This window comes from Eleutherodactylus coqui, chromosome 7 (genome assembly GCF_035609145.1).
Source record: "Eleutherodactylus coqui strain aEleCoq1 chromosome 7, aEleCoq1.hap1, whole genome shotgun sequence".
NCBI classification, from domain to species: Eukaryota; Metazoa; Chordata; class Amphibia; order Anura; family Eleutherodactylidae; genus Eleutherodactylus; species Eleutherodactylus coqui.
The window spans coordinates 193,335,925-193,350,042 of NC_089843.1; the positions used below are offsets into that span (position 1 = coordinate 193,335,925).

Here is a 14,118-nt window from a genome sequence, read left to right on the forward strand (position 1 = left end):
AGGCGTGTCTGACCAGACTGTTAGGAGGTGTTGGGACCAGTGGATGTGTGAGGGCACACAAAGTCACTGGGGTCAGGACTCCCCCGACAGGCCACCAGTAGAGAGGATCATCTGACAAGCAGCTCCACGAACTTCATTGTTACAGGCCACAGTATGTCGGAGCCATTTCCAGGTGCTCAAAGGACATTTGGTCTCATGGCCCAAGTGTAAAGCCTTTGACACCCATTGCTGACTTCATTTGCAGTGGTGTCATGGACAACAAAACTTGATGCTACAAAGGGGAACCAGATTGTCTTCAGGAACAAATTTAGGTTTAGTGTGGGTGCTGACGAAAGCTGTGTTAGGGTCTGGAGACCTCAGGGTGAGCACCTCAATCCTGCCCCCATTGCTGGTGTGGTGTGGGGGCCATCTCACACGATGGTGGGTCCCCCCTAGTAGTGGTACAAGGGACAATGACAGCTCAGCAATATGTCAAGGACATTCTGCAGCCAAATGTGTTCCTCTCATGGCAGCTTTCAAGAGGCAGCAGGATAATAAATACCTCCATGACTGCATCACATCTTGGATACAAGCTATAAGCGGCCCGACAGGGTACGAGCCTCCATGATCCCCCTGCATCACATCACATATCCAAGCTAGAGGAAGTACAACAGGGTACTAGAGCCTCCATGGCTAACTATCAAATCATGTATCTGAGCTAGAGGAGGTACAGCAGGGTACTAGAACCTCCATGTCCGCCCACACCACATCTTGTATCCAAGCTAGAGGAGGGGTCAGCAAGGTACTAGAGCCTTCATGCCCACCCACATCACATCTTACATCCAAGCTAGAGCAGGTACAACAGGGTACTAGAGCCTCCATACCCACCGTATGACATCTTGCATCCAAGCTAGAGGCAGCCCAACAGGGTAATAGAATCTCCATGCTCATATCACATCCTATATCCAAGGTACAACAGGGTACGAGCCTCCATGATCCCCCAGTATCACACCACATATCCAAGCTAGAGGAAGTACAACAGGGTACTAGAGCCTCCATTTTTCACTGTATCACATCTTGTATCCAAGTTAGAGGCGGTATAACAGGGTACTATAGCCCCCATGCTGGCCTGTATTACATCTTGCATCCCTGCTAGAGGTGGTACAAGAGGGTGCTAGAGCCTCTCTACAAGGGGTCAGTTCTCCACAAGAAATGATACTTTTGCTCTGATATTGTAATCACTTACTCATATTAACGTTACAAATCACACAGAGAAAGTTTCAATCCATCCGACAACTTCCCATGAGACTGAGTGTGTATGCAATAACAGATTATAATATATATATATATATATATATATATATATATATATATATATGTTACAGACAATGACTGGACAAACAGCAATAGAGAATACTTACATAGCGCCATTGGTGTACACAGTATCTCCTTCCACATACTGCACTTGTGCAGGGTAGACATGTTGGACAGTTTGCACCTGCAATGACACACACACACTTTCTATCATCTCTGGGTGTATAGTGCGTGCGCAACATTTCAGAACAGGTAAGTCCTTGGGAATAGATTTATTGTTGGACTATTACTCTGTACATGCATTAGGTAATATGAGCGTAATGAGCAAGAAAAAGGTTTTAAAAAAAACAAAAACTAAACCTGGCCTAAAGCACGGAAGAGGATCATTGGTTGAAACAGATTGTTTGAACAACTAGGGAGAGATTAATTAAGACCAGCGCACACCTCTTCATACATTGGGCACATCTCGGAGGGTCTACACAGAAATCTACACTGCCTAGGAGCTACATTAGACTTCAGACAAGTCATGACCCCTTTATGGAAAAGTGGCGCAGAGTGGCATACCACTCAAATAGTCACAAAAGGTTTGTGTCAAAAATCCATGTAATATGCCACACAATATCTATACATTATACTATGGGGGAGATTCAGCATTCAATTTTTGGCGCACAGAAGTAGCAAAATTTGGCATAAGTATCGCTCAAGCAAAAGTTTTGTGACAGGTACGTCACTGTACGCTGCTTTCCCAAAAAGGGGGCGTGGTTTGTTAGGCATGGGCTTGGCCACCCCAAACAAATATATTTATGTATAGTTTACGTCAGGAATTGGTGTTAATTATACCTGAAATCTACGTCAGCTAAGGAGGAGCTGAGCTGAGCCTCATATATGAAGAGGTGTGCGCTTTCATGCATCAGGAGCACCATGCACCCATGGGGATAATTAAGGCCAGAATTTAAAATGAAGTGTCAGTCTTAATAATTCTCCCCCTATTTATTCATGGCCTAGACAATTCTATATATTACACACGCACATATATTACAGTGTAATCGTATATCGTGGCAATATACAATAGACCTAGAAGTCATGCAGATGCAGAACAGCTGTAACATTAGCTGGCAGCAGCGTCTCCCTGCCATTTGCACACAAGACCAGAGCGGTGTAAGCTTGTTAGTGGCCAAAACCCTTAAAAGCAACATTAAAAGCTTTGTTCAATGCAATTAAAAATAATGAACGCGATACAATGCATAAAACACATCTCCCATCACTGCAAGACTCATCCTGTCCACAACTCAACAGAAACTAACATTGGGATAAGGGATCACAATTACCTGCAAAGTAATCATCGATGGACACAGTAGATGTACTACAGGTCGAGTCCTTCACTGCAGAGCTCTTTCACATAGTTTCCCCTTACAGCCAACTTTAGAGTTTGCTGAATGTATGTAGGGGCTTGACAACCCGATACACAGTAACCTCCCCCCATCAGCGGCTCTAACTAGTTAATAACTGTGGAAGTGATTGACAAGAAAGTCAAGATTATGACAACTAGAGCAATAGTCTCCTTAACCCCTTAAGGACCAAGCACGGTAAATATATGGTGTTTGGTCCTGGGCTTTAATCCTGGCAGATATCAAATGTACGGCACAGGATTCAAGCCCCTGCTGCAGCAATCAAGCAGGAGCAGGTCGGGTTGTCACAGCCAAGGACCCCGGAGGAGAAGTGAGAAGCTGTTTTTAACCTCTCTGCCTTCTCCTTTCCTGGGTACATAGCGTCAATGACAGCTTTGTACAAAGAAGTAAAAGTGGAAGCATTTCTTCCACTACGCGTCCAGGCGATCACGTGACCACCTGCCCCCGTTACAGCTGAGCTACAGGGTCCTAGCAGCACGATCAGCTCTGCTGGTGACTTGTCACTAAAGGGAAAGGTTTCCCCTGTAGCTGGGGCCCTTATGAATGCCCCAGTTACAGTGGAAATGTGTCAGATTAAAAAAATTAAAAAAAACAACAAAAACACAACAACACGTGAATGTCCCCCATAGGTCATACATGATGTCATGGGGGGAGAGAGGTTTAAAAAAAAAAATAAAAAAAAAAAAGTGCAAAATAAAATAAATCGAAAAAATGACCCAAAGCTAAAACCAACCAAAACAGTCAGCATATGCTCTCTGTAATCCGAAATGCATATTATATGTCAAAACATTCAAAACAAAATGCGGAATCCTTTTTACATACATTATTTTTTTTAAAAGCAACTATAGATGTAAAAAAATATTTTATTTTTTCTTAGGCCCCCCCCCCCCCCCCCCATCAACTAAAAACAGGAGAGGGGGGGAGGGGTGAAAAGAAATACTTAAAAAAAAAAAAAAGCCCCATATGTCACTGGGGGGGGGGGGGGGGGGGGGGACACAGCAAAAATAATTTTGGGTAGCTGAAGGGGGGGAAAAAAAAAAAAAAGCGCAGCAAAACCACCACATGGGTAAAATCCCTGAAAAGTATCTGGTCCTTTAGGTACAAAACAGCCTGGCCCTTAAGGAGTTAAAGAGTTCACGTTTTGCTGGTCTCCTATCTGCCATTTTTTTCTAAGCATGCAGACCCAGTTCAGCAATTGCCTATATCACACGCTATCACACTCCATTTACTTGTAGATGCGGAATGCAAGTGCATTAGCTTATAAACCAGTTGAGTATAGGACAACCCCGGGTTAGAACTGATGCAACCACCAGCTGTGCGGTGCTGGGGGGGATTAGTAGCAGCCAGACATGGAGCGCAGACCTTCTGGGGGCTTTTACCTGCTGCTGTATCTGGTGAGCTCTGGGCACAGAGACACCCTGACCATGTGCTCCCTTGGGAGCAGAGCCAGACGACTGAGACAAACTCCTCTGGAAGGAAAAGGTCATTAACATATTGAAAGACCCTTTAAGTGGAAATTATGTGGTATTTTAGGTTACGACTAAATATACATTAGTTTAAAAATCACATTCTGTAGTCCGCAAGACTAAAGCTACCCATATACAACAGGGGTCCCCAACTCCAGTCCTCAGGGACCGCCAACAGGTCATGTTTCAGGATATCCTATGGTAAGAACACCTGTAGCAATGTCTGAGGCACCGACAATAATTACATCACCTGTACAACACTGAGGAAGTCCTGAAAACATGACCTGTAGGCGGTCCCTGAGGACTGGAGTTGGGGGAACACTGATATACAACATCTAGTTATTGAACGTCTGGCTGTAACCAGCATTTACATTTCAATAGGTGGGGGTATAGGATAAGTGGCTGAAGACACCTGATGCCACTCATCTCTGGAAGAATAAAAGGAGCACACCTGTCAAAACTATTAAGGCCCATTTAGACAACGATTATCGCTCAGAAGCCATCTTTTGAGCGATAATCATTGTGTGTAACCGCACTGACATCCTGCAGTTTTCGTTAAGCCGTCGCTCATCGTTGTCTTTCAGCGTGCTAAAAGACAACAATGAGCCTCATCAGGGATTCACAGCGGGATACGGCTGATACTATTGTTTCAGCTGTATCCCGCTCCCTGATGACAGGCTGGGTATGAAGAACAGCGGTCCAGCTGTGTTCTCCATACCCCGCTCGGAGCGGCCGGCTGTATAATAGCCAGGCGCTAGGAGCAGAGAACAGCTGGATGCAGAAGACAAGCGGGGACACCCAACTTCTCTTCTGCATCCTTCGCTCGGAGCGCTCGGCTGTATAACAGTCAGGCGCTCTGAGCGGGGAACAGCTGTATCCTCTGCTTGGAGCGCAAGGTGATCAACTCAACGTTTGAGCGATTATCTTGCACTGTAAATGATACAACAATTAACGCTCAAAAGACATCTTTTGAGCAACAATCGATGTGTCTAAATGGGCCTTTAGTCCTTAGCGTGCCCTGCTGGCAGAATCCCTGAGGTGCCCAAGAGATCCACCATTGAATAATGAGTGTGGCTCTACAGTATTTTCCAGAGACTTTCTTAATGTAACCCACTTTTAAAAAGGACATTAGGATCCAACATGCATCTAGAGATCATGGGGGTCACGTTACCTGCTGAGAAGCTGGGACGGGCTGAACCACCGGTGCTTGAGCAGAAGCCGAGGTCCGTAACGCAACCGAAGTGGCAGAATCTGAGCCGCTGTCTGAACTCTGCATGGTGCTCGCTAGACAATGGAGACAAGGACATTAGTCACAAAGCAGAAGCTAAAGCGATCGCCTTCATTATAGTAAGAGGACAGGATAATTGTAAAACATTCCCACATAATGCAAAGAGAAATCAGTTCTAAAAACTAGATTATCATCAAGTAAGAGCAGCTCGTATCATTGACACTTCTGGGGGGTGGGAATGAAGTAATGACCATGGGGCAGACCAGCGCCCCAGCCTAGACGGCGGGATATCAGCTGACATGCAGATGAACGTCAAAAGTAGAGAAGTTTTGATTGTGTTTTTTGTCATTTTGATGGGTAGAACAGCAGATGGCCCTTAGGTCCATTCCACCTTACAGCCGCCGGCATGAGCAGGACCCGCAGCTCTTGCGTCTACGAACAGCAGGTTCCAATATTTTGAACACTTTCCTAGCATTTTCATGGCAATGATGGATAGAAGAAAAACCAAACACTTTCAGTGGCCGTTAGAGTCTTCACTACTATTAGGACCACAAGAGTCAGGCTAAATGTTAGTTACTACAACTCTTTGTGGCAGATTAGTAGTTGGCTGGGCGCCCTCCTATATGGCGCCTCACAAGCCGTCTATCACAATATAGACACGCCGTTGTATGGAATCTGTAATGAAAGGACATTCTGGGGAATGGGTTTTTTCATAGGGACAATGCTAAACAAATAGCAATCCCTCCAGAACCTACGGAGACATCGTTAGCAATCCTCGCGGAAACATTCTTCTGTTACGTTTGTAGCAAACGCACAATCCACAAACCCTTCAATCTGCGCATCAGCCAGCTGTTTAGGGGTTAAACTGAAGTGTTTTTCACATTGGTGAAGTAGGAAAACTAAAGAATATTGCCTTGTGAGGAGAGTCGGTGCTCAGAGGACAGATGATGTCCATTAGAGGGCTCAGCGGCCAGCGGAGGTCGGCACTAATTACTAAGAATGCACAAAAGTGGAATAAAAATGCTACTTTCTGCTGGGCGAGCGAGCATCACAGCATCTAGTAATTAACCATACACACCTCCGTAGCGCTGCGCCGAGGTCAGCCGTGTCTAATCAGCAGGAAAACAGATGCAGATGTTCCCCAGCCCAGACGGCCATGCTTGGCTCTGTTTGCTTTCCTCCAGATTGTTACTCTGCAAACAACGGTTGCTAGGAGCAACTGCAGTCCACTCCCGTATCCATGATCTGGTTGCCAGGCAACGCACAGATTACATCCCAAACTAAACAATCCGGCGCTCCTCCGCCCCCTCCCCTCCCGCTCTGCTTTCTACCATTAACTAGGCAATGTGTCATCTATTATAGCAGGCGGGAGGGGGAGATTCTGCAATGTATTACCAGATTAGCACATCTAAGGAGCAACTGCTCCAGAGAGCCGGCAGGGCGGATCTGGAGCGCCTTTTATTGTGACATTAGGAATGGAGACCCTCGGGTAGCGGCCGGCTGTCACTGCCCCTCTCCTGCACCAACAGTTACATTTACCACCTCCTGCTTCAGTAACTCTTCGGAAGCCGCGGATTATCTCCATATGTTCAGCGCAATCACATTTTAGGCCTAATAACTGCGGAATTAGTCGCAGCTACACATCGCTCGCCACGACGGGGCGTACGCCATCTTTAGCTACAATTATTGTAATGCTAATGTGGTGTTCTCGCCGGGGGTTGTCTGCGGGCCCAATAATCAGGCCTTGTGTAGCAACCAGGAATGCCAAGAATGTCAGAAGGAAGAAAGCGAGAGGACGCAAGCTCAGACATGTTGGAGGAGAGGTGCGGATTAGACATCATGCAGGTCTGCAGAGAGGCTCAACACTTCAGCACATTGATTGCACTTCGCCAGTTCAAGCGCTGCCGTGTACAAGGCCTTCTTAGTATGGAACCCATGACCTGCAGTACTGCAGACCCGGCCAGTAGTCTCAGTGGTCAGCGCTGGAGTCCTGGGCTCAGTCCCACCAGGGACCAGATCTGAATGCAGTTTGTATGTTCTCCACACGTTTGTGAGGGTTCCACACTTCCTCTAACCCAAAAAAAGCACATCAAGTATATATGCTGCGCTACAATAACCCCCCGGGTCGTCCTCTCATTTGTGTCTTAGAAAAAAAAAGTCCAACTTATAATGTAAATAGAAACTATTATGAATATGCAATTAGGAGATTTTTGTAGTAGTTTAGAAGTATTGTACAAGCATATGTACGAAGAAGCAGAACTTTGCATTAAAGGGAGTGTGAGCTGGAGCCTGCTGTCAGAGCTGCAGACAGTGTGAGCTGGAGCCTGCTGTCAGAGCTGCAGACAGTGTGAGCTGGAGCCTGCTGTCAGAGCTGCAGACAGTGTGAGCTGGAGCCTGCTGTCAGAGCTGCAGACAGTGTGAGCTGGAGCCTGCTGTCAGAGCTGCAGACAGTGTGAGCTGGAGCCTGCTGTCAGAGCTGCAGACAGTGTGAGCTGGAGCCTGCTGTCAGAGCTGCAGACAGTGTGTAATGGGGCAGACAGGTATAAAGCTTTATGGGGAAAGACTCAGTAGCCCCAGTGATTTCACATGGTTGGCGATATTCAGGGCACCGTATCGTGCTCACCTGTGTCAAGTTAGCCTTCATGACTATGTCTGTTTGCACCTTAACCCCTCAGTGACCAAGCTTTTTCTTGTTTTTTTTCCTCCCCCCTCTTAAACCCTCCCCTGCAAAAAAAACTCGTAACTCCTTTATTTATCCATTGACGTCGCTGCATGAGGGCTTGTTTTTTGCGGGATGAGTTGTATTTTTCAAATGGTACCATAAAAAATTTTTTTTTACATTTTCAGTACGCAAGTACAGAGAAATGGTAAAAAAATGAAATTCCGTCATCTTTGAGTATCTTGTTTCTACGGCGCACAAACTGCAACACAAATGACATCATAACCTTATTCTATGGGTCAGTACGTTTACTACAATACCAAACAGGTTTTTTGCTTTACTACTTGTATTTTTTTTTTTCAAACACAAATTTTTTTTTCATTCTCTGCCGCCATCTTTTGACCGCAATTTTATGTTTCCGTTGACATGTTTGTGCGAGAGGACCATTTTGGAATACATATGGCTTTTTGATCACTTTTCATTGCATTTTGTCTTGGAGATAGGGTGACCAAAAACTGCGCATTTCTTTGCGTTCTTAATTTTTTTTTCCTGATAACATTCATCGTGTGGAATAAATAATGTGTTCCTTTGATAGATTAGACTTTTATGGACGCAGCGATACCAAATATGTATTTTGTTTTATTATTTAGATTCTTTTATTGTAAATATGGCAAAAGGTTTTTTTTCCACATTACATTTTTTTTTTTTAACAATTAGTAAAACTTTATTGATCTTATTTGTCTTTTTAGTCTTCAGAGGGGACAACAACTTGTGATGCTTTGATCGCTCCTGCAGTATGATGTAATGACATAGCATAGCGGACGAGGCAAGGCGAGGGGGGGGCGAAAGGCAGGCAGGCAAGGCGCGCGGGGGGGGGGGGGGGGTTTGAAAGGCAGGCAGGCAAGGCGAGGGGGGGAGGGGTTTGAAAGGCAGGCAGGCAAGGCGAGGGGGGGAGGGGTTTGAAAGGCAGGCAGGCAAGGCGAGGGGGGGAGGGGTGAAAGGCAGGCAGGCAAGGCGAGGGGGGGAGGGGTGAAAGGCAGGCAGGCAAGGCGAGGGGGGGAGGGGTGAAAGGCAGGCAGGCAAGGCGAGGGGGGGAGGGGTGAAAGGCAGGCAGGCAAGGCGAGGGGGGGAGGGGTGAAAGGCAGGCAGGCAAGGCGAGGGGGGGAGGGGTGAAAGGCAGGCAGGCAAGGCGAGGGGGGGAGGGGTGAAAGGCAGGCAGGCAAGGCGAGGGGGGGAGGGGTGAAAGGCAGGCAGGCAAGGCGAGGGGGGGAGGGGTGAAAGGCAGGCAGGCAAGGCGAGGGGGGGAGGGGTGAAAGGCAGGCAGGCAAGGCGAGGGGGGGAGGGGTGAAAGGCGGGCAGGCAAGGCGAGGGGGGGAGGGGTGAAAGGCGGGCAGACAAGGCGAGGGGGGGGGTGAAAGGCGGGCAGACAAGGCGAGGGGGGGGTGAAAGGCGGGCAGACAAGGCGAGGGGGGGGTGAAAGGAGGGCAGACAAGGCGAGGGGGGGGTGAAAGGAGGGCAGACAAGGCGAGGGGGGGGTGAAAGGAGGGCAGACAAGGCGAGGGGGGGGGGGTGAAAGGAAGGCAGACAAGGCGAGGGGGGGGTGAAAGGAAGGCAGACAAGGCGAGGGGGGGGGTGAAAGGAAGGCAGACAAGGCGAGGGGGGGGGTGAAAGGAAGGCAGACAAGGCGAGGGGGGGGGTGAAAGGAAGGCAGACAAGGCGAGGGGGGGGGGGGTGAAAGGAAGGCAGACAAGGCGAGGGGGGGGGGTGAAAGGAAGGCAGACAAGGCGAGGGGGGGGGTGAAAGGAAGGCAGACAAGGCGAGGGGGGGGGGTGAAAGGAAGGCAGACAAGGCGAGGGGGGGGTGAAAGGAAGGCAGACAAGGCGAGGGGGGGGTGAAAGGAAGGCAGACAAGGCGAGGGGGGGTGAAAGGAAGGCAGACAAGGCGAGGGGGGGGTGAAAGGAAGGCAGACAAGGCGAGGGGGGGGGTGAAAGGAAGGCAGACAAGGCGAGGGGGGGGTGAAAGGAAGGCAGACAAGGCGAGGGGGGGGTGAAAGGAAGGCAGACAAGGCGAGGGGGGGGTGAAAGGAAGGCAGACAAGGCGAGGGGGGGGGGTGAAAGGAAGGCAGACAAGGCGAGGGGGGGGGTGAAAGGAAGGCAGACAAGGCGAGGGGGGGGTGAAAGGAAGGCAGACAAGGCGAGGGGGGGTGAAAGGAAGGCAGACAAGGCGAGGGGGGGTGAAAGGAAGGCAGACAAGGCGAGGGGGGGGGTGAAAGGAAGGCAGACAAGGCGAGGGGGGGGGTGAAAGGAAGGCAGACAAGGCGAGGGGGGGGGTGAAAGGAAGGCAGACAAGGCGAGGGGGGGTGAAAGGAAGGCAGACAAGGCGAGGGGGGGTGAAAGGAAGGCAGACAAGGCGGGGGGGGGGGGTGAAAGGAAGGCAGACAAGGCGAGGGGGGGGGGTTGAAAGGAAGGCAGACAAGGCGAGGGGGGGGGTGAAAGGAAGGCAGACAAGGCGAGGGGGGGGGGTGAAAGGAAGGCAGACAAGGCGAGGGGGGGGGGTGAAAGGAAGGCAGACAAGGCGAGGGGGGGGTGAAAGGAAGGCAGACAAGGCGAGGGGGGGGGTGAAAGGAAGGCAGACAAGGCGAGGGGGGGGGTGAAAGGAAGGCAGACAAGGCGAGGGGGGGGGGGTGAAAGAAGGCAGACAAGGCGAGGGGGGGGTGAAAGAAGGCAGACAAGGCGAGGGGGGGGGTGAAAGAAGGCAGACAAGGCGAGGGGGGGGGGGGTGAAAGAAGGCAGACAAGGCGAGGGGGGGGTGAAAGGAAGGCAGACAAGGCGAGGGGGGGGGGGTGAAAGGAAGACAGACAAGGCGAGGGGGGGGTGAAAGGAAGACAGACAAGGCGAGGGGGGGGGGTGAAAGGAAGGCAGACAAGGCGAGGGGGGGGGTGAAAGGAAGGCAGACAAGGCGAGGGGGGGTGAAAGGAAGGCAGACAAGGCGAGGGGGGGTGAAAGGAAGGCAGACAAGGCGGGGGGGGGTGAAAGGAAGGCAGACAAGGCGGGGGTGGGGGTGAAAGGAAGGCAGACAAGGCGAGGGGGGGGTGAAAGGAGGGAGGATATAGAATATTCGGAATTGTGAATTGAATGAGAACCAATGTACTTTCATTGAAGCAATTCACCTGTATTATGCGCGCGATACACAATTCAGTAAGGCTCACATGAACGTAAAACTACATAAACCAGTAAGTGAAAAAACACAAACCAATCCCGCAGGATGCACGTTCTATAGGAGTTACAAGGAGCAATATACCATTCTGCAAATACACAATCTAAGTTATGACAACATAACACGAGGGAAGCAACCCAACATCACCGCTTGTAAATAATGCACAATAAAAGCCGAAGCTGCAATGAATATTTAATGTATAGACAGACGTCACAATGCTTGTAGCCTGGGGGAACACCAAGTAGTCAGGTCTCCGTTACAAGATCCTCCTAATGAATTAAACATTTCGGAAGTAATGAGTTTTCATCACCATGGAGTATATCTAATACATATACAGCCGTACACGAAGAGACAAGAGGACACCGGCACGCAATCCTGTCCCGGATTTAGGCCATGGGGAGGGGGTTGGACATTTACTGTCAGGGACACATGGAAATCCTTAAAGTGGGGGAGAGGGGCAAATCCAAGTAATCCCGCCCCCTCCCACACACACACATACACGCACACCCACCCACCCCTCTGTTCACCTAGATGGACTCTGTACTGGTGTATCTTGACGCCACCAGGAAGTCCTGGTGGAGACAAGTTGTTGTGGGCAGCCACGCCCCCAAACAGTTATTCGCTGCAAAACAGGTTGGGCTGCAGGTCCTGGCAGTCCACTAAGCTAATACAGCAGTTCCCAGTCTTTCGATCCACGCCCCTCATCACCAGCAGCTCCCCGAGTATGAATGGACGTCCCCCCAGCAGTAGCCACACATTGGGCCACCGGAAAGGACCCTCAGATCCCTCTATTGCCATGCACGGCCCCCGCTGCAGGCGCGCACTGGCACTTCTATAAGTGCCTTCTCCACCGACGGAGCCCCCCCTCTGTGTTAAAGCGCAGAGCGGGGTCGGCCTCGGGGACTGCAGAATGTAGTCAAGCGGCTTTGCCGGCAGCGCCCCCACCCCATCTCATCTGTGTTAAGTACAGTCAGCTCGGCACCAGGGAGTACACTGCGGCGGGGGTCACTGTATGAACGTGAGCGGCATTACACTGCTGGACAACAGCAGGGACCTGACTGCGCTGCGGCACACAATGGGACATTCCTTCCCCGCTGACTGCATGTCCACAACAGGGAGGAAACCGCAGCAGACCCGAGGGACAGGTGGCTAACTGCAATGCAGCACTCCTCTGTGACATCCCATTACATCCCACGGCGCTTCAGGCTGAAAAGGGACCTTCAGGTATTGACCAAATTGGAAGCTAGGGGTGTGACAGGGGCTCCATGAAAGCCCTGTCAAACCCCTAGCTTCCGGTGGCATCAAGATACACCAGACTCTTAGGTCCCATTCCAGATACTGGACACTTCCCTCCCATCATGCACTGCTCACAGGATGTTGGAGGCCATGGACAGGAGGAAGTTGCAGATGAGGACAAGAGGATAGAGGAAGTGAAGATATTTTTCAGGTGGAGGGTCACATGACAGAAAGAACATGAAGAAAGCATCTAGACCAGATACAGCAACCCCATTACAGAATTACTTATTGACTTATTGTGATGGCCATAAGATTTTAAAATGCTGTTATTCTGTGCCCAGAGTCCCCCTTGAAGTATTAACTAGTTAAAGTGTATCTGCACTTTCAGATGACTTAAAGGGGTTGTCCGGCCATAAACATTAGGTCTCATTACTTCTGTTTGCCAATTTCCATGCACTTTGTAATATACATTGTGCATGGAAAATGAAGCAAACAGAAGTTTTGGACTTACCTGAAGGGATGCCCCCCCCTGTGTTGCTCCTCCGTCGTCCCTGGTTACCACAAGAATCTTCTCTTCTTGTCGGGCCAGCTCTTGTCGGCGCGGGAACGAGCCCCTTCTCATCCGCGCACGCGCAGTTCTTCTTTCTGCAGCCGGGACCGATATACGATCTCCTTGTGTGCAGGGGGAGGAGGATGGAAGAGCCTCAGGGCAGGAACTGAGCTCCCGCCTCCTCTCTGCCTCCTCTCCGCCCCTCTGCACTATTTGCAATGGGGAGAGCCGAGACGGGGCGGGGCTAATTCTCGGACCTTAGCCCCGCCCCCGTCCCGCCTCTCCTCATTGAAAATAGTGCAGAGGGGCGGAGAGGAGGCAGAGAGGGGGCGGGAGCTCAGTTCCTGCTCTGAGGCTCTTCCATCCTCCTCCCCCTGCACACAAGGAGCTCGTATATCGGTCCCGGCTGCAGAAAGAAGAACTGCGCGTGCGCGGATGAGAAGGGGCTCGTTCCCGCGCCGACAAGAGCTGGCCCGACAAGAAGAGAAGATTCTTGTGGTAACCAGGGACGACGGAGGAGCAACACAGGGGGGGGGCATCCCTTCAGGTAAGTCCAAAACTTCTGTTTGCTTCATTTTCCATGCACAATGTATATTACAAAGTGCATGGAAATTGGCAAACAGAAGTAATGAGACCTAATGTTTATGGCCGGACAACCCCTTTAAGAATAAACTGCCATGTGTATATAAAGAACAACATATCTGACCATGTCCTCAGAAGACTGAGCTGGTGGGAGGAGCCTGCTGTTATTTCCTGTTCTCAGTCTTGTTACTAGAGACGGGTATCACTTGACAACAGACAGTGGACAGCATATTAGAATGGAGACCCGATATTGGTGCATCTTGTCTCCACCGGAAGCTAAGGGTTTGGCTGCAGGTAACGCCCCGGCCAGGCCCCTTCGTTGCAGATTGGCTGCATTGCAGGGAACCGATTGACAGTAGCGGGGAGCACATTGGGGTCTTCCAGAACCACCAGCCATGTGAGGCCGCCGGGAACAGTCATGCTGAGGCGGTGATCCATCAAAGCGTCCATCCATTGAGCGCCACATGGGGAGCAAACTG

The 14,118-nt window shown here is 50.1% G+C and overlaps 1 protein-coding gene across 8 annotated transcripts in view; it reads right to left on the reverse strand.

Moving 5' to 3' along the window:
• The window catches only part of RFX2 (regulatory factor X2), a 53,121-nt gene that overhangs the window by 24,838 nt on the left and 14,165 nt on the right, over positions 1-14,118 (reverse strand). For 3 of the 8 annotated variants that reach the window (XM_066574168.1, XM_066574170.1, XM_066574175.1), the window contains exons 2-4: positions 5,340-5,452; positions 4,082-4,171; positions 1,401-1,477 (exon numbers count right to left, since the gene is read on the reverse strand). In XM_066574168.1, coding sequence (XP_066430265.1) covers positions 1,401-1,477; positions 4,082-4,171; positions 5,340-5,444 — 272 coding nt within the window. In that variant the 5' untranslated portion in view covers positions 5,445-5,452. Of the gene's footprint in view, positions 1-1,400; positions 1,478-4,081; positions 4,172-5,339; positions 5,453-6,474; positions 6,635-6,938; positions 7,115-14,118 lie in introns of those variants that run through there. The other 5 variants (XM_066574171.1, XM_066574167.1, XM_066574169.1 and 2 more) reach the window with 5 other exon arrangements.